This window comes from Pantherophis guttatus, chromosome 1, assembly GCF_059756535.1.
Source record: "Pantherophis guttatus breed Tessera chromosome 1, ASM5975653v1, whole genome shotgun sequence".
Taxonomy (NCBI): Eukaryota; Metazoa; Chordata; class Lepidosauria; order Squamata; family Colubridae; genus Pantherophis; species Pantherophis guttatus.
Window position 1 is genome coordinate 295,408,831 of NC_142063.1, and position 21,310 is coordinate 295,430,140.

At 36.2% G+C, this 21,310-nt stretch overlaps 1 protein-coding gene across 6 annotated transcripts in view; it reads right to left on the reverse strand.

Annotated features, from left to right (window-relative positions):
* MIA3 (MIA SH3 domain ER export factor 3) overlaps nt 1-17,988 on the reverse strand; it is a 29,270-nt gene extending 11,282 nt beyond the window's left edge. For 5 of the 6 annotated variants that reach the window (XM_087883166.1, XM_034427877.3, XM_034427878.3 and 2 more), the window contains exons 1-9: nt 17,701-17,988; nt 15,581-15,714; nt 12,035-12,121; nt 8,484-11,295; nt 6,547-6,813; nt 5,393-5,532; nt 2,135-2,266; nt 1,152-1,173; nt 244-332 (exon numbers count right to left, since the gene is read on the reverse strand). In XM_087883166.1, the coding sequence (XP_087739292.1) occupies nt 244-332; nt 1,152-1,173; nt 2,135-2,266; nt 5,393-5,532; nt 6,547-6,813; nt 8,484-11,295; nt 12,035-12,121; nt 15,581-15,714; nt 17,701-17,845 (3,828 nt within the window). In that variant the 5' untranslated portion in view covers nt 17,846-17,988. The remainder of the gene's footprint in view (nt 1-243; nt 333-1,151; nt 1,174-2,134; nt 2,267-5,392; nt 5,533-6,546; nt 6,814-8,483; nt 11,296-12,034; nt 12,122-15,580; nt 15,715-17,700) is intronic. The other variant, XM_087883165.1, reaches the window with a different exon arrangement.
* Nucleotides 17,989-21,310: the final 3,322 nt, after the last annotated feature.

Below are 21,310 nucleotides of genomic sequence, written 5' to 3' on the forward strand. Positions count from 1 at the left end.
GAGAAATAATGTAATAATAATGGCCTATAACCCCAACTTTTCTTTGTTACTTGAGAGTCTCTACTATTTTTATTTTATTCTTTTATCTTTTAAGGTTTTTAGGACAGTCTACACCTGCTAAATATTACAAATTATGATAAATTTTAGATCATTAATCAAAAGTAAATAAATGCACAAAGACATTTATACTTATTCCATGTATTTGTCTCATGTCACAATTCAAAGATATGAATGCATATATACCTTTTGATCATATTCTGACAACTTTTCTAATATTTCTGTCTTTTCTTTCAGAAGAGTCTTAATTTTTTCTGCTAGCTGTGCTTCTGTCACTAAGAAAAAAAGGACAAATGTAAAACAGTTTGTTGCAGAAGTAGAGTATTTGCTATTATACCGCAAAAGCTGACCCATTAATTTCCTGTGTACTCCTCTCCCACAGCACTAATTTCATGACTGGAAATAACAACAGGCAATTTACCACTATGGAACATGTCATTTAAATGTACAAATCTGTTTAGTATTTTTAAATGAAAAGTGCTGGTGGGGAAAGGGAGAAAACTCTACAAATGAATAATACAGTAATGTTTCAAACTGATAAACATTCTAGTTATGGCTTTCTTTCAGAGTCAAAAAGAAGGTACTTCTCATTTTGAGAACAAATTGGCCAAAATTATAGGTAGAGGTAGTGAAGATGAGATATTTAGAAATTTATTTGGAAAGACTGAGGCAAAGAGAAAAAAATGGAATTTTGGAAATAATAAATATTCAGTAGTCAAAAGGCTAAAATCACATTATTTCTTAGTCTCCTATTCTCAGCTCAGCTGTCCAAAAACCTCTACAGAAGAAAAAGAATTCTCCCCAAGTGACATTAATACAGTACAGAAACCCAATATAATACAAATAAACAGGACAGTATTATTTGAGAAATAGAGAATTGAGAAAGAGTTAAGATGTTTTGAAATCCTAAACTTTCTCTGTCATTGACCCACAACACTGAAACAGAAGTTCATCGTGCCTAAATAGCATTAAGTACACATGACAGTACAGCACATTCTATTTACTCATAAGAGCACATACTTATATTAAGCAAATAACTCCCGCCCCCACCCCCAATTAATCACAGTACAATTTTTAAGGGCAAAATTTTTTACCTTGATACATTCTACTCTTAACCTACAAAGAATAAAAACAATACAGAATGTTATAAAATAGCCATTTTATTAATACAATTTCAACAATAAAAATCAAGTGCTGACCAAATACATTGCTTCCAACACAACAAGTACAAATAAACTGCTTCCAACGCAAACATCAAGTGACATAACACATCTAAGCTGATTCTAATTAAAGTTTCAAGTTCAATATCTTACTGGAAAATCAAGCCACAGGTTTGGTTTACTCAATTCTTATATAAGAACAATTTAGTCAACAATTTTTTACATACTCATAATTTCAAAGTTTAATTTGAGAATTATCCAAATGATATAATAAACAAGATAAAGATTAAATGATTGGCCCAAAACTTGCTCTCTCAAGTTGAAGTTTAGTTGCATATCAAGTCATTTTGTTACTATCTACATTGTAATTTCAAGATGAGCACTTGTTAAACAGCAGTATGCATACTGATATCTTCTTTCACATCCATATGTTTTATAAACAGCCATGATTTATGGTTATGGTTTTGTAAATCTCAAGTGTTATTGTTCTCTTCCTTACAATTGGTTTCCACAGATAATACGCTCACACAAATCACAGTTTATCCTGAAAATTCAGGTCAATGCCCAAATTATCTAAAATTAATGAATTAAATAATATGCCTTTCTAATTACTGTACTGTTTCAAACTTAATCATAAAAGCAACAACACCAAAGCTGGCAGACAAATGTCAAAAACACATTTTTCAGATGAATAAAAAAGATGACCTAAGTTTTTTTTAATTAGCAGAACATTTTGAATATATGTTATGTTTCACATCTAATGATAAAACTGATCATTTTTATCAACTGCATCAACTGATATGCAGAGATTTATTATTCACTGCTGAAGTTAATTATCTGCTCTAAGTATTAATATACAAGGTATGCTTACTTACTTTCGTTTACTTATAAACAGGCAGTTTTAAAAATTTACTTACAGATAGACAGGTTCTCCAGAAGAAAATAGCAAGTGTAGCAATTCCAGCAAAGGCAGTGATAATAATGGGCTCCCAAGGAAATCCATGGAAATCAGGGCCAGGCTGCATGTTTTCAGGTAGTGTTGAGACCAGCTAAAAAAAAGGTTAAGTCTCTACATTTAAAATAATTTAAACATACATATAGAAATAGCAGGATACAACTCTGAAAATTTCATTTAAGAAGGTTCACTCAAATTAATTCCATAACTTTCCATTATGTTCTTATTCCCCAAAGCCATAAAACCAGAGTCAAATGTACAGTATTCACAATGCTCTGATGAATAACATCACAGGTTTCAACAAGAAATTCAAGTAATGTTCTCCTACTCTGAATTTGTTTAGAACAATTCTAATTTACATTCTTTATTTTTAATATTTTAATTATAGACAGAAGACCAGAAGCTAATGGTAACAACTTAAAGCCAATTACATTTTACCTAGTTTATTATTCTTGATGATTCACATTTAGAATCCAATACTTCATAGATTTTGAATGTGCTGTTTCATCTTTGTATATAATACATTAACTTTTTAAAATGTGCATAGTCTAGCAAATAGGTTTTTCAGCATAGCTCATCGTGTTTGCCTTATTTTCCCCATCCATAATCTTGAAAAAAAAATGTTGTAATATTATTTAATTACCTCAGGTAATTAATTTACCACTGTTTTAAGAGTAAAACAGAAATCTAAGATACTGTTGCAGCCAAACAAAATTTAAGTAATGTTAATACTATACCTAACATACAGTTTAAGAAACACCGATGGAATTAATTTTAAAGTACTTTCTCCTGAACTTCCCATGCTTGCATTTTATGCTTTCAGATGGATATGTGTACTCTTAAAAATGTTGCCATCTCTGACAGCTTCCTATACTGTATACTTCAAACATTTTACAATCCAGGTGGTTACACATTTACAGTTTCGTTATCAGAAGTCAACCTACAGTTTGCATCGCTCCACAAACACGAGAAATTAGAACTAAATTATCAACACAGAAACAAACTCATACATAAATTATTTTCGTGCCATCATTGCAACTAACAACTTTTACTCCCTTCAGTATTTGGGGGAAAAAAGCCAGTAAGGATACAAATTCCTCTCTCTGGCCCCCTTTCCAAATCCCACCTCTGCTCCATTTCCTTAGCACTTCTCCTATTTCCACAGGGACACCTAGAGCCACAAATCCGATCCTAAACTATGAAGGACACCTGGCTACGTAGTGGCTAGAACTGGAAAACAACTTGATGGCACAATCTATCAAAATATAAAACCAGCATTTTGTTCTGGCAGGTTTAAAAAAAAAAAAACTAATTATTTGTTTTTGCAGTTTTTTTTTTAAAAAATTACTATTTATTTCGAAGACGAGAACGCTCTCTTTTCCACAACAGCCCGATTCGACTTTCGCTAACTTCTTCGCCGAAAGAGCGGCTTTTTCAATCCACCACCGTGACAACAGCTGTCTTCGCCAGGCCCCCGCCGCCCTGTCAATACGTGTCCCTCGTCCTTCCCCGCCCGCAGCCGAGGCTATTTGGCAGGCACGGACGGATTCCGCTCCTTTCCAGAGCAAAGACCCTCTGAGCCCTCCCTCCTCCTTTTCCTCACCCACAAAAGACGGTCCCTAAAGGAAGCATAGCCCCGGGAAAGCGGCCCCTGGAGCAGAGCGGCGCTGCTGTTGCTGGAAGGGACAACGGATTCCATGGAGAAACCGGCCTGCGAGCAACCCCTCGCTCTCCTCCTCACCCGTTGGTGCAAGAGTCTTCCCCGCCCCTCCCCCTCCTCCTTGCCTTCCCGGCTTCTGTTTCCACAGGGACACGTCACCTCACCGTGACCCCACCACGACCCCTCGACGTCATCGGCCCGTGCCTGCAAGTCACAGTTGTAGTTTCCGGAAGCGGAGAAGCTCAGTCGGTTTCTGACCGGAAGGAAGGTGCGGGAGCGCTACTTTCCTAAACTCGCTAGTCTAACTAGTTAGGTGGGTGGAGGAATTTTTTTTTTTTTACTTTTGGTAAGCCGCGATGACAGAGAGGATCTCTTTTATAGGAGGGGAGCCATAGTACTTTAGGTGGACTCTTCTGAGCTCCTGAAAATCACGTATTTTCCTTATTACGTAGCAAGGAAAATAAGGAAATGGAATTTACAATGCAGATTCTTGGTTCCAGATAATCTCTGGGTTCCAATACAGGTACTCCTCGATTTACCACAGTGCATTTAGTGACTGTTCAAAGTTACACCGGCACTGAAAAAAGTGACCTTTTTCATACTTAACAACCATTGCAGCATCCCCATGGTCACATGATCAAAATTCGGATGCTTGGCGAGTGGTTCATTTTTATGACGGTTGCAGGGTTCTGGAGTCATGTGATCAGCTTGTGTGACCTCCTGGCAAGCAAAGCCAATGGGGAAGCCAGATTCACTTAACAACCATGTTAATTAACTTAACAAATGCAGTGAATTCACTTAACAACTGTGGCAAGAAAAGTTGTAAAATGGGGCAAACTCACTAAAGAGATGTTTCATTTAACAACATAAATTTTGGGCTCAATTGTCATAACTCGAGGACTACCTGTATTCTGAGCTCAGATCTACTGACTCTAATGTAATGGATGTTCTCAAATATATGCTTAAAAACTCAGCAAGCTATATACAAAAACCAACAAAAGCAAGCTCTAAAACTGAATTTTAAGGAAAATATCAAGTTGTGTTACATAAATAGCTATTTCCTACTATATTTTGAAACTAAAAAAATACCCCACTATACTTTGCATTTTCTGCCTACATGTTTATAATTTTCTTCAAAGGAAGATTGAAGTGTCACTGATAATATTTGAACAGTACAGACTACAAATTAGGCTGCAAATACTGTGTGCATTTTAATTTTGCAATACTCTCTAGAAAAGGCTCTGATGCTAGAAAAGCTGGAAGGAAACAGTATAGGATGACCAGATACAATTTTTTTTCTTTTGTTCAATCTTATTTGATTCTTGGAGACTAGACAAGTTTCTTAAGTTTTCTTGGCAAGGTTTTTCATAAATAGTTTGCCATTCATTCTTCCTATAGGGCTTAGAGAAAGTGACTGGCCCAAGAATCACTCAGCTGGCTTTGTGCCTAAGGTCCCCTAGTTTTTACCCTGATGTCTTAACTATGGAAACAAATTCTATTAAAGCATATGGGAAATTGGCTTTTAAAGCTACTATGTGTCAAGTAAGATAAAATACTTACAATTTTTTTGATGGGTTGCATATTTTCTTTGGCTGACAGGACTACATCATCGACGATAGAACGAATGTATGGAGCAGCAGAATTTCCTTCTGATAGATTACTATCTTCTTGCATTGCATCATCCTTAGCATTAATTTGACCTTAGATTAAAACAAAGATTTTGAACCCTTTTATGAAATTGTTTTTATCAGACTATAGTTTTGGGGCATCTCAACACAGCTTATAATATAACAGTAATCATGTTAGTATGTAGAAGCCAAGCAAAACATTCTGGTTTATAAATGTTTTCATAAAATAACTTTAGTTCATCAGACATATAAAATATAAAAAATAGGTTACCTCTTTTGAAGTTGCATGTTTACTGTTTGTATTTTGAAGCCTGCATAGTTTTTATTTTAATTGTATCCTGAACTGTACATTTCAGTTTTACAGTTTAATCAGAATGAATAGTGGGGAATTCTAGAAATCGTAATTTACTAAGATCAAAAGAAAATGATTGCCCATCTCTCATTGAACTGTTTTTTGAATAGACTTGAGTGACTCATTAAATCATCTTAATTTGGATACATTATACAAAGACAAGCTATAGAACAGGCTTTGATGCTGGGAAAGCTGGGAGACTAGGTCAGGGAGACATTGTCATGGGAAAAAAATCTAATTTATGGTTGCTAGGAGTTGACAGCGGGTTGATGGCACATAATCAGTCAATTAACTTGGAAATAAACATTTCTTGTTCCACTGTCATGAGGCAATGGATATCTAGCACTATTTAGAGAAAACAGTGGATTCCACTGCTGAGTTTGTACTTGTCCCTAGCTATTTATTTAATTATGATATGACTATACTATAGTCATTAGATCCTTAGGTTTGTACCATATCCTAAGCCATAACACATGGTTTATAAACCACACTGACAAGGTTGTCATGATCCGCTAAACTGAAAATGAACAGCTCTATGGCTTTGATATAACCTGATTCATAACAGCAACTTTTATCCCACTAAGCATCTGTCTCTTTAAAAATGTACATGCAGAAGAGGATCTCTCTCTTGTAATGAATATAACTTTAAAAACAGTTGTTTCCTAAATTATAATCTTGCAGCTGTTTTTATATTCTATTTTTTTAATAAAGAAACAAACTATTCTGAAAGTTACCTGTAATGAAATCTTTTTCTGAATCAACTGATCCAAAAGCAACATCCACATTTGGCAAGTTTCTGTCATCCTCAGGAACATCCTTGTTTTCCATATTCACCACCATTTTAGTCTCTGTCAAAATGTTCTCTTCCTCTTTTGAGTGATCCATGTGAACAATTTCTTCTTTTTCAAACATCTGTTCTGTGTCTTGCACAGACTTTTGATCTATGCCCCCCACCAGGGTTTCCACAGTATGTCTGTCATATTCTGTTTGTTTTTCATTAGCTATGGTAAGTAGAGATTTGTATGTTAGTTAAAAGCTCTCACAGTTTATTTACCTCTTGCATTCTGTTTATTATTTAGATATATTTTGCTTGCAAATTCATTTTAGTCATTTCTAACTTAGCATTTGAAGTTAAGTAGAATACACACATAGATATTAAAAGCATTTTTCCTGCAAGAATCCTGCAGAAATTGTCGGTTCTTTTTATTGTTTACGTTTTCTGTGTCTTTCTCCTGCCTTTTCTCAGTTTGGAACTTATGGCAGCAAATTCCTAGGTAGTCTTTTAAGCAGGCATTGACCAAACCTTTGTTCTGACCCAGTCTTCATGAGTCCCACTCAACAGCCTTATTCAGCCATAACACATTTCTTATACTTTCTAATAAGGTTATATACCAGATTGCTAAAATATTAATTTTGAAACACTGGTAACAAAAAAAAAAAAAAAAATAGAGTCACAATGTAATGTCTCAGGATTTATAATCTTTTATCAGGATTTATCCACATTGTTGTTGTTTTCAATATTTTCAAACAGAACTGGTACAAAATTTTGATCAGCTACACACTAATAATTTAAAAGTAATATACAAAGTATATTGATACATATACAATGTCATTGATATTGGGGTTGATCAAGTTTCTAGCCTCATTTTACTGTCTTGGTAAAGCAGATTCCAATTATGATAGTCTACCGTACAAATGTCGGTTGGTGGACATTTGCTTGCAAATTCATTTTTAGGAAAATATAATATTGTATTCTAGAGTAATGCACAATTTATTGCTAGGAGTGTTGTTCCCTGTGTAAAAATATATAATAGAGCCTCCAATTTACATAAACTTAAAGTAGCCCTCAGGGCCATTGCAGTCCAGGTGCAAAATGTGCACCGCACAAGGTTGCCACATGAGGGAAGGGACCAGCAGGCAAGTGCATATACATGGAGCTGGAAGCAAGTGCAATATTTAATACATTTTGCATATTTTTTTTAAAAAAGATGGGGCATTTAGTGGAATTCTGCACAATGGCATCTTTTATGTTAGCAGCAGTCCTGGTAGTCCTACTGAAATAATTGGGATTAATGTGTTCCATTAATTTAAACTCTGAGAATGATTATGTTGGAATATTAATATGTAAACAATTACAGAGCTATTCTTAAAGATGGGTACTCCGTGTTTAAAAATAGTTTCATCTGAGCAACTGAATATATTAATTTGAGTAACAAAATGTGTCTTTTTCCTGAAAACAGACTGTCACCCAAAAGTATAATAATGGAAAGTATCTGTTTATCTTACTAGGATTTGCACTGAAATAAAGACATTTGCACCAAATCCTCAAAAAAAAAATCTGTACGGTAATTTTTTTTTTACAGTGAGCTAATTTTTTCTTTTTAAAATCTGGAACAAATTGATTTGTCATACCATTGTCAAGTAATTTAATCAGATGTGAAACCCAACAACTTTCTTAAAGTCTATCCTTAACATTTAGTCTAATCAAGGGATCTAAAAATAGTTAAAATTTATTCTGAGATTATTATCAAATTTGCTTATATCACAAGGGAATCTGGCTTTCTTTTCACCAAATCATAAAGCACAATCCAAAATATATTAAAAATATGCTATAAAGGGAATGGAGTTTATTTCCAACTAAGTGGTATAGAAGTGCAACCTTAAGTCTTACCTTTAATTGGATCGGGGAAGTCCATCCTTGGTTTTGGAAGGGATGCAAGTGGAACACTCTCGCTAACTGGAGAGAATTTTTGCCTTAATGAATACATTAGCTCTTGAATATCATCCATTAAAGCAGCTTCTTCATCAAACAAATCTGTTTCTTTAATCACCTCTTTATTTTCCAACTCCCTTGAATCTAAAACTTTGCTCAGAATGTCCAGAATATTAGATTCTGAAGATTCAAGGATCTGATCCAAAGCTTTTTCAGTGTCCTCTTGATTATCACTGTGTTTCTGAGCAAGCATCAACTCTAATTCCATGTCATGAAACAAATGCTCTATTTTGAAAAGATGTTGTTGTCCAAGATACTTTTTTAAACGTGCAATACGCTTTTCATCAAGAAACTCTTTCATTATAAGGAGCTGGGTCACAGACTCACTGTATTCTGGCTCTCTATGTTCATTTGGATTTTCCATCATATCTCCAGGATCATATAAATTCTGAAACTGGTTTTCTGAGGTTTCTGGAAGTTTAAGAACTTTTTCTGAAAAATCTGTAGGGAGGTCTTCATTTCTTTGACTGAAATCATGATCCCTATTTTCTGGTTCAGAAGTATTTAAATTGCTTAGCATTATTTTATCGTGTATAGTTTCTTTCTCATGTGGAGATGTTTTAATTTCAGACAATATTGTCAACTTCAACTTCTCATTGTCTTCATTTCCCTTCATTTTACTCTGCTGGGAATTATAATTTAGTTGCATTGCCTCATCACTGGCCTTGTTAATTTCTTCTTCCACAACTTCTTCCTTAGCCTGATCAAGTGTCGTTGCTTCCTCTCCTGTTTCGTCAACAGGATTAGCAGTTTTTAAAATAGCACTATTTGGCCTTTGCAGCTGAGGACTTGGAATATCAGTATCTAATTTGAAACTCTGGTCAACTATCCGTTGCTCCTTGGATAATTTTGCACTTTCAGCATTTTCATCTTGTAGTAACTCCTCTTCTATTTCTTCAATGAAATCATCATCTTCAGCTTCTAGGTCTATAGGCAGGAATTTTTCTGTGAGTGATTTTTCTCTATTTAAATGATCAGCTTCAATGTAATCAACGTTATATTGAGTAAGGTTTCTATGCTGGGTAATAGCCTTAGATTTTTCTAGAACAGTTTTTTTCTCAAATGTTTTCTTGGTACTGCTAACATCATTCTTTTCATTATTTAAATCTTGCATTGCAGTTCCTTGTTGAGACTGTTCAATAGGCACTTCAATATTTTTTTCATTGGAAATATTTCCTGTTGCAGAGACATTTGACTGCTTTTTACTACTGAAAATCTTCCTTAATTCAAAATCTTCTTTAGGTTCCTTTGTGTCATATTTTGTTTTTCCATCATCCAAATCATTTAGCGACTTATTCATTAGGTCCTCTGACAAGTCTAGTACTATGTTCACTTGCTGATTATCTTTCTCATCTGTTTTGCTCATTTTTTCCAAGCTACTGTCCTCACTTTTTTCTTCCCCTCTTTCATTATCTTTTATTATTTTATTTAGAGAAGGGTCTTCTGGATCAACTTTGATATCTAGAGGTGGACTTAATACTTCTTCTGTTGTTTTTATAGATGATTGCTGGTCTTCCACGTGAGGAAATGTACCCAAAGTATGTGTAGAAGTGCTTGGCAGTTCTTCTCTTGTCCGCTCTTCATTTTTTGCATTCTCATCTGCGTTGTACTGAGTTGTATCTGTTTCTCCTGTAAGGTCTCTGATATTTACATCATGCATCTGTTCTTTAATAGAATCACGTTCTGATATTAAAGGATCATCTTCAGTTGAAGTTTCTGGATGAGTTAACACAGGCTCAATATTTTGCTGCTTTCTAAATAAAGCTTCTTCTTCTCTTTCTTCTCCTGTTTGATCATCCTGACCATCAGTTTTATCAACTATTCTTTCATCCTCACTGACATCTGCAAGAAAATTATCCCTTAAATGTGCAGAATCATCTTTTGTTTCATGCTGCAGTTTTTCAGAAGCTTCCCCAGTACTATCATCATTACCATCATCTTCATCATCATCATTATCATCCTCACTATCATTGCTAGCTTCTGATTCAAATATATCATCAGACGACAGCTTTTCAGCTTCTGGGTCTTTTGACAATGTGATTTCTTCTTCTACAACTGATAATGAAGTAATTTCTTCTGACTGTGCCTCTGGTTCTTGTTGCTTCTCTACATCATAAGAATCAATGTCCAGTTCTTCCCTGAAGTTGTCATCATCCTGTGATGTAACAAGGCTTGTTGTCTCATCATCAGACACAAAGGCATCTGCAGTTGAGCCAAATGTTGTTTTCAAACCTTCCAATACTTCATGGTGCAAAAGTGTGTGAGCAGCATCATTTTTATCTGCATAATCTGATTGTTCAGTTTCACCCTGAGAGTTGTTATGATTTTTGGCACTTTCATGTTTTGGCACTTTTAATGTTTCCTGCAGCGTTTCTTCTGAAGGCTGATGTGCATTTTTGTCTCCCTGAGAAATGTCTGCCTCCTGACTTATACCAAGGCTCTCCCCCTTGGAATCAAGAGCTGCTTCTACATTCTCATTCTTTTTATGGAGAAAAGTGCTGTGTTCACCATAGTCCTCATTGCTTTTTAAATCTGCTTTAAAACCACGATCAGTCTCTGGATCAGCATAAACTGTCCAATCAATCACTTCTTTTATTGTTTCTGACTCTGGTTCTTTCATTTCCATGTTCTTTGATAGTTTTAAAAGTTCATTCACATCATAATTGTCAAAATCATCTTTGCCTTCACTAAAGCAAACAAAATCTGTTTCCTGAAAGGAAAAAAAAAACCCTCAATTTTAACTACTTTTTAAAAATATTCATTTACATGAATTGTTCCTAGTGTCTGAGTAATCACACTAGCAGTCAAATTCTTTAAAACATAAACAAGATCCGGGCTGCAATCCTCTCATATTTAACTATGAGGAAGGCCCATCAATTCTATTTGGCATTTCATAATTACGCAATCTATTGGGTTGCACTGAACCTGTGATATATTAAATTGGACTATATCACAACTTATCTATCTTTAAACTACAGCTGCAATCCTATATTCACAATGGAATTGGACTGCACTGGATTATAGTGAAGCAGGCAATGACACCATTTAACATAAATACAAATCACAAAGTCTGATAATCGGATATAGTAGGAGCCTGACAATACCTTCTTTTCTTGGTCCTAGTCAGACAGGAAAATAAAGGTTTACTGAATCTACTATATAGTTTCATACATGTCTAGTGAAAAAAGAAAAAGGACTGATGAATCAGAGGTTTGCATTTTGTGCAAGCTGGATAAATTAGTAGAATTTTCTTTACCCTCCCCCCTAATATTTGAAAACAACTAATTGCACTTAGTTAATGATTAGCCTAAACACAAATGAAAGCTTGATGAACAGTTTCCTATTTTTCCAATCTTATCTTTTTTTCTCTGCATTCTGAATCTACTGTCTGCATACAATTCTATTATAACATGTAGCTGGAAAACAACACACACATTTAAATAACTTACATCTGTTGGTAATTCTAGCTCATCATGAGTATAAATATGATTTATTTCAAGTAGATCCTTGGGAAAATATCCAAATGCATTTCCAACCTGTTTACAAAAACAAAATAGAGTGTAAGAAGAAAACATCATAGGGACTCTATTTCTACCCCTGTTTAAGCCCAGCTGTGCCGAATAACCCATGGCCCATGCAGAAGCACAAGCTCTAACAAAGTAGGCTCCAAGCCACAGGTTCAGCAAGTAAGACCAACTTCTTCCACAAAATGTTTAAATATTATTTAAAAATAACCATACTGCACCACAATACCTATTTATGGCACTCAGATTTCTTTTCAGCAATTTCATTTCATAATTTTAAAATTATTTAAATTAGAACCACAGAATAAAATAAAATTTGATCCATTTTATAAACAAAATTAAATGAAAGCTACTATTAGAATTTTTGACTTAACAACCACAATTGTGGTAGTAAGTTGTCACAATTGTAAAGTGGGTCACCATTTGACTATGCCCCTTTTTTTTTCAGTAGTAAGTGAATGTAGTCAATAAGCAAGCCCATTGTTCGCTATGAGTCAGGTTCTTCCAAGAAATTGGAAGTAAATTGTGGTCATGTTACTGGAGTGCTGCAGACACCATAAATGTGGGCTGGTTGCTGAGCACTTAAAATGCTGTCATGTGACAATGGGGGATACAGATGTTAAACCTCAAATCTGGGTTGTTAAGGCCCTTTTCGTGTTCCATTGTAACTTTGAATGGTTGCTAAGCAACCAGTCATAAGTTGAAGACTATATGTGATCCTAAATTTATCTCTTAGAGAGCTACAGAAGAGTTTTTTTTCTCAATAAATTTATAAAAGGCTTATGCTATCTAATGCATTATATTCTCTAGGTCAGTGTTTTCAAAGTTGGCCATTTAAGACGTGTGAACTTCAACTCCCAAAATTCCCTAGCCAGCATGCTGACTCAGGAATTGTGGGAGTTTTAAGTTCACATGTCTTAAAATGGCTAGAGTTGGGAAATACTGCCCTAGATTATTACAACTGTTATCAGGAAGCCCATATTAACAGTGGAGAATTGCCACTGAGATTAGATAAACTTGGCAATTAGATCCTGGCAGAGCACATTAAAAGTAAACACACTGTCTACAGATACTACATGTAGTTAGTGTGTGCTTCTTGAGCGTTGTTCTTTTCTGGTAACAGCTTTTATTATAGGAAGACTCAAACATCATCAATTGACCACAGGAAATGTTTTATGACATGTTATAAAATGCTACATGATAATTTTTGTCATAAAATATTTTACAAAATTTGCCAAATTTCAATTCCACTGGAGTCTCAGATCCTGGATTTTGGATACATTCTGTAAATTAGCCAATTTGAAGTACCTTGGTTCAAAAATTATTGCCCTACAATGTCCCGTTTTAATAGTATATAGATAGCAGTCAGAACAGTATGATTTCTTTTGCACAGGATAAAATAATTTTTTAGAGATACAGTGAGTCCCATCATGTAATATAGCCACCTCTAAGGATCTACTCACAAGTGACTTATTAGTAAAGAAAAAGTAGCTTACTAATATCTCCTTGACCCTCGCTTGCAAAAAAAGCACTTAATATAAGATGAATCACTTTGAACTAAAGTAGCATCTCTGAAAGAAATTCTAGCACCAAACTAAGATAACAGTTTATCATGCTAATCCAGAAACAAACAAAACCAACCACATTTGAGTTAAAAATTATGTGTACTGAGGAAAATCCCCAGATACCATAGGAATTTGACTTAACTCGTATTATTTTAAATGTCTCTTAGACTATTACTATATCATGTTTACAACAGAGAATGGTGTCCAATAACAGTCATTCTTAACAGGTGGCATGCATGCCACAGGTGGGACTCAGGTAGTCTATATGAGTTGCAGAGTAAGCTTTTAAAAGTCTTTAACATCGGATATGGATGATAATAATGCTTTTATGAAATTGTTGGGGAAAAGAAGCTTATCATTACAGCTAATACACTTACATTCTCAAGCTTATTTCAGTAATATTTGAAATGTTACTATAATTAACCTTTTCAACTGAAATTAAGTATAGATGCTTGAATTGTTAAAAATAATCTTGCTAATAACATGTTCTTGAATGTCACAGCAGATTGATGATATTTACAAATTCTCTCTCATTAATATAGTTTGCCATGCCGGACCACGTTATTATTACACTTATTATTTTAAATAACTCATAGAAATATAATTATTTAAATAGGATGAACTGGCAATGACATTTTTATTTTCCTATGAGATGTTTCTTCAGATAAATTGATTTTGGTCACAGAGGGATTAGAGATAATTTCCTGAAAGGGAATTTTATCCATACAGACTCAGACTCAAGACCGTTGAACTGCATGGGCGAAGGAAAAGGAAACTATTAACCAGTTATCTAACTTAGGAAATGCCATAGAGACTATGTTTGGATAATCATATTCATTCAGAAATAAAGACATAAATCAGACATCTATCTCTGTGGTTATATTCTTCAGTCTTTTCCTCAAATATCTCTAAGTATTTACCATTTTATCCCAACTTTACAATGGTGGTTATTTCAGAACAAGCCAAAATATTAAAGCATAATGGTTACTATTTGTAACAGTATGTGAGAATGACCTTGGGAGACAGGAGAATGGGGAAAGAGAATGCTGCTTAGGGAACAATCATGTAGGACAGGCCATAGCCCAGGGCTGCATAATGGGTAAAGAAAGAGGCTCAGAAGGGACCTCCCCCAAATTCTCAGGTTGTGAAGCAGGAGATTTGTATTTTCAACATTTGCAGGATTGATGTCAGTTTTCCAAAAAGGAAATATGACCAGAGGAACTAATTCTACTTTATTGTAAAGCTATATTAGCAGAATTTTTAAAATCTGAAAGTACAAATCTCCTGCTGTCTCCTTTACAACCAGGAGTTTTAGGTGGAGTGGGGGGGGGGTGTCCTTTCTGAACCTGTTTCATAGCTCATTGTATAGATGTGGGCTATGGCCTCTCTTATCTGTTCCGTAGGCAGTTTGTCCACCCCCTCACCCCAACTCATTCACACATATCCTTACACTATCCTGATTTGTTTACAACCCACTCAGAGGTAACAGACTTCCTGGCTTGCTTTTTATTTACAACACGAAGCAGAAGCAAGGTCATACTTTGAAACAATCAGCATCCTTGATTTTTCACAAGTCCTAGGAAAAAAAAATATGTGGGCTCCCCAAACCAAGCTATTTCTAAATCCTTTCTTTTAGCCAATTCACAATTTGTATCATGCCTTAATTATTTTAAAATATTCATATCATGCCTTAATAGATAGAGAAATTAAAGAATGGGTCCTTACAATACTAACAAATGAAGCCTGGAATTAGTCACAATTTTCCAAATATTTCTCAGCAATTTTAGGAAACTTTGATATTATAAGTTTTTTTTTTAAAGTTGGTGAACACATGTAAATTTTTAATTAAAACATTAATTAAAATATCAGGTTATCCAATGTTTGTAAAAACATAAAGAAAACTTACACTTCCAGCCCAAAGCTCATTTGTTCTTCCAATTAATTTATAGTAAACATATATCGATTCACCTTCTTTAAAACCTAAAAAACGACAATCTGGACCTTTAAAATCCTTTACTGCTTTTCCTCGACACATTAACACTGTTGAAAGAAAGAGAGACAAAAATAAGAGACAGTAAAAGAACTGTGACATATATGTCACTGACATATAGTCCATCTTGTTCACAAAAAAATGCCATGTAGCCCAGGAATGAAAAGCACTATAGTAATGTAGTGAAAGTATGTTTTGATTATTTCCTAGCACAATGAAACCCACTCAATTTGCTGAAATTTATGACAAAATCCCTATTTTAGTCAATGAGTTGCAGCTGCAACTTAATCCACAATTAAATTCCATCTAAAAGGAACTTGAAATATTAGATGCATTATCAATTAACATCAGATCAAGTGAATAATCTCTGACAACAGATTCAGCTGTGCAATTAAAGAACCACCCACTTATTTTTTTTATTTTCAAAGAACATATTTTATGTACTTGTTACTTTTAGTAATTTTATGCCAGAGACAGAAAAGGAATACAGAAATGAGAGATACTGAAATTGTATCTCATTAAAATCACTTGCAGAAATTGCAAGTTTGTTTACAAAAGAGGTACAAAATATTCATATTTATTAAATATACATGCAACACATTGAAGCAATGCTGGGGGGAGCATTAAGGCAAACAGGTTATATTAGAAGTTTATACCCCTATCCAATGTTAAAATTGCACACTCATGCCCTGAGGTCAATGTAGCACAGTACTAACAGAATTGGCTTGCTGCCAGTCAGCATCCTGGTGCAATTCAGGATGCTAGTTATAAGCTTTAAACAGTTCAAGGCATGGCTATCTCTAAGACTACCTGCTTCAAGGTGAACCTGCATATTCTGTAAATTCTGGGAAAGAAGCCCTGCTGAGGGTCCTATTCTGAAAAAAATTCTGCCTGCAGGAGTATTGGTCTGCCACGTAAGCAAGACATCCTTGAAGAAAATATACAGGAATCATTACCTGGGCAAAAAAGGAGCTAAACATATTTTAAATCAAGAGACCAAGACAACATTCAGAAACAGTTCAAGCAGATGCTTCCCTAATTTACTGCATGAGGAGAAGGTTCAGCACAATCAGACTTGCAAGATTCTGATATAACCACTTTCCATAATAGTTATAACCTTTCTATGGTGTTGATTTCCTGGTTTGGTCTACCTAGAAAGAGAGTGACCTCTGGATCAGAGCCTGCTTAATGGTGGTCTCCTTCCTCTCAACAGTTTGCTTGCTTCCACATGTAATAATTGTGTATTCCACAATTTAAAAAAATGAAAACGAACATGAAAACTTGTCTCTGGAAAAAAAGCATTTGGAGATGTAATATTTTCTCTTACGCTCTTTCTCTGCAGGTTAGTACTAATACAATATACTGTATATACTATGTCACAGTTTCAATGCTTTTAATTTTTATTTCTGTTGAATGCCACACTGAACCATCCAGAGTAGTGGCATAAAAATACCGTTAATAAAATGGTAATGGAACCACAACAGTTGGGTAACAGAAGTCTTTTTCTGTCACAGCACAATATCTAAGATGATAACCTGTCATGGATGCAGCCAAAATACAGCACACAGAGGTGATGCAGAGAACGTTGCTCAGATTTTAATTCCAAGCATTTAAAAATAAATAAATCCTCGTGTAGTTATCAAAAAAAAGCCTAACTGCCGTAAGTTTTACAGCGGCCCAAACAAGACTGGCTTGCTTTCATCATCGCCTCCAATAGGCAGCACCGGAAAAGCCAGGAATGCTCAGCAAAAGGCGTCTCTCGCTCTTCTCAAGCAGGCAAGGCGAGAGGAGGGATGCCCGCCGCTACGCCTCCCTCCCCGGCTCCCTCGTCACCCCAACTTGGGAGAGAAACTCCGGTTGTACGAAAGGAAGCAGAGGCTACAGTCCACCCCTCTCCCCTCCCCAGCGCCCGCGAGGAAGGAAGCAGCCCATCGCGGCGCTGCTTGACGTGGCCTTGGGGATGCCACAGGTCCAGATCTGCTGCGGCTCGGCAGTCGCAGGGACCCGGCGGATGCCGTCCTCCCTTTTCCACTTACAGCTACATTCAGGATCGGCGCAGCGTTTGAATTCGGCGAACCGGCGGTCCGGCTTTCGACTGGCATGACTGGGAGCCGCCGGGATGCAAAGCAGCAGCGCGAAGAGCGGGAGCGCCCGGGAAAGACGCCGCCGCGCCGCAGCCATGTTTTAGTTGACGAGGGCTGCCGAGCTGGTGGAGGGGGGAAGTAAGCAGACACGTCAGCAGAGCCGCCCGGGAGAAGGATATGGAGAAGAGGAGGAGCAGCAGAAGTTGGAGCCGACTCGGTCTCTCTCCCAAAGGCAGAGGGGATGGAGGCGCACCACGCCCTGGCTTCGCCCCCGAGCATCCTCAGCCGCCCACCAAAGCCCAGAGGGAGAAACGCTGCACCTGGCTTGCTAAGAGACATTCAGCTCTTCATCCCCAAATTCCATTATCCTGGGCATCTGAGATAACTAGATACACACACATATGTACTGTATATATCCCATATAAATAAGTGAGGCGAGGTGTCCTCTGATATGTCTTGCAAGCAAATATTTTTTGTCATCCTCTATTATTAAAGAAAAGTTCTCCCATTGACTTTCACCACACATTTATAGGAGAGCTGTGCTACAGTCCCCCAAAATCGGAAGTCTGGTAATAGCTTTTCTGACTAAGAAATTTTGTTAAAAGACAAGCTTTTGTGAATTGCAATCATTTCACCAGCTGCCTAAAGGTGCTAGACTGATGTAGTTTAAAATGTTGCAATTACGAATTTATAGTTATAATATGTCTCACATGTAAGATGCAGCTGCCAACCTGTATTCCCATTTCTTTTCCCCAGACCATTTCAAATCCTTTATCAGTTTAATCAGGGGTGTCCAATTCAAGGCTCGTGGGCCCGATCCAGCCCATGGGGTGCTTTGATCTGGCCCATGGGGCCACCCTGAAAACAGCCAAGAACTGGCCTGCAGTGCCTCTGCCAGCGAAAATGGAGCTTGGGAGGGCCACGCACGGCCCTCCTAGGCTCTGTTTTTGGCAGGGATGGCCTTCTGCAGCCCTCTGCCAGCAAAAATGCAGCTGGGGGGGGGGGGCGCGCACATGCAGCCTTCCAAGCTGTTTTCACTGGCAGAGGGCTGCAGGAGGCTGTCCCAGCCAAAAATGGGCCCACGCCCACCCAACACCCCTAGGTCAAATACAACCCTCAATGAAATCGAGTTTGACACCCCTGTTTTAGCCCCTGTATGCATTTTATTCAGTGAACTGCAGCTCACAATTGTTTTATTCAGAAAAAGTGCTACCAGATTCATGATTTTTCACTTGTCAAATTGTTGTGAGCTTGTGCCTTAACTTATCGAGCCACTATGTAATGACTCAGATTCCCACAATTTATTTAGATTTATTTGCCTGTTTCCCTTCAGTTAGTCTCAAAACAGATGGATTTTACATCCAAGGGATCTCTCCCAAAAGAAAAATGAAAAAGAAGTGGGAAATCATTTTTCAGATACAAGCAGTAAAACATAATTTAGATTGAATTCTGGAGGTTGAGGTCCACATGTCTTAAAGTTGGCAAGGTTTAAAAACACTAACTTAGGCTAAAGGAAAAGAGAGAAATCCATTTTTAACCCTAAAAAAAATTTTTAAATTGCAAATTGTCCAAGACAGTAGGCTGCAAGACAAATAAAGCCTCCTCCTCTGGCTTACTATCTTTTATTATTTTCTTGAAAGGATGAAGCAGGTGAAAGATGTTATCTTTGAAGATATGGTTGAATGCAAAAGTACACAAAAACTAGTATTGTACAGGAAAATATATTCATCCAAGAATCTGACATAAGAAAGCCAAGGTTTGTTGGATCTTGTATCCTCCAATGAAAGAAGCAGAGAGCATGCTGCCAATGAAATGTAATTGTGTTCATCTTTGGATGGTTGGCAGAAGAGCCCTTTAAAATAATGAAATGTGTAAAGTAGGCAGAGTTCCTGGTGCCAAGCATACACTTTATGACTGTGTGCAATCCACTGTATTTGTCCAATCATTGCTATTTCCTTATTTGCAATTACTGTAATCTTAATTATTAACTGTGACAATGCTGCAAATATAGGAAAACATCACATTTATTGTTTTATTTTTGTTGCTGTTATTCCATGCTATTCTTTGGAATCCTCAATATTAACCCAAACATTCTGAAAATTGCCTACTATTCCATTCCTTAAATGTAATGTCTAAATATAGTATAAAAGTAATTTTCTTTCAGCTGACTTACTTTTTTGTTTGTCCCATACAAAGTGGAATATTTACTATACATCAGGTTCTTCATTCATCTGTATAAATGGTACATAGGATGAAACATGATGATACAGAACACTAATCCACAGTTAGTATCAATAAGTTATATAATAAGTCCTCTGGTGTGCTTTAGAATCCAGAGATATCATTGCTGGCTCTTGATTAGACAAATAATTATTTGCAAAGTCTCTGGTTCTCAGTCCCAAATCTATTTTACTTTGTAAGTATATTGGAAAGTCCTTGGCATGCAAGTTCCTTTGCAGACTTGGGCACAATCCATGAAATTCCTCTATGGCCACTGTTATTGTTTATAGCTCACCAAGTTATCAAAGAATAAGTTTTACTATACAGCTGTAAACTATGATGACTTTTAATGTGGATAATGATTAGAATTTTGCCATAGCACTAAGAATTAAGGACTAAGATGACAACTCACTGGACTATTTTGGCTCACAAAATAAAATTAAGTTTGTAAGCAGTAGGGAAACCATGCTCTGTGATATATGCAATCATACAATCTAATTTTTCCCCAAGTGCATGTAAAGCTAGAATAATCTGAGAGAAAAAGCAGTAAATTAGCACTTAACATGCTGAGCCAATTAACATTTAACCATAGATGGAAGAAATTTCTTCCTGAACAGTGATTAGGCTCTACATATGAATGGATAGATTACCAGTAGAAAGGACTAATTAATATTCTAGGCCCAAAGGAACTGGAGAATGTGGGTTTTCAAAGATGATCACAGTTTAAAGATTAATTCTCTCTGTATTACAGTATATTTAAAAAAGGATAAAGACTTCCTTGAAACAAGTTTAGTTTCACAAAGTTTTCTTGACACCAGCGTAGGAGTGCTTAACCACAGCCTTCTTTGTCCCAAAGATGCTTTTTTAGGAGGCAACTGGACTTTGTTTTTTCACTTCTCATCCAAACAGCTTCATCAGCTCTGACTGGATGGTGGGGAATGGAAGAATTTATATTCCTTGCAGACAGCTGGTCATTTGCATTCTTTTAGAGGGTCTTTGAAGCACTTGGAGGTTTATCAAAGAAAAAACAAAGTCCAGTTGCCTCCTGAAAAAGCACATTTGGGATAATCATGACCTGGGTGACTGAGAATCTCTGCAGACATTGCCTTTCAAAATATTCCGAGTCTAGCCTTCATCCCTGGAATTTTTGGGTGATGCCCTGACCCGCTTCAGTAGGCTCAACCTTCTAAAAAGGGCCCTCTACAAGAAGCGTTTTCTGGAAATGACTCTGAAATGATGCACTTATATTAGCCTAGATGTAAATATTTTAATACAATATTACCCAACTGCAGTCCATAATATAAAATAAGACAGTACTGCACAGCAGTGAAAGCCAAGCTAA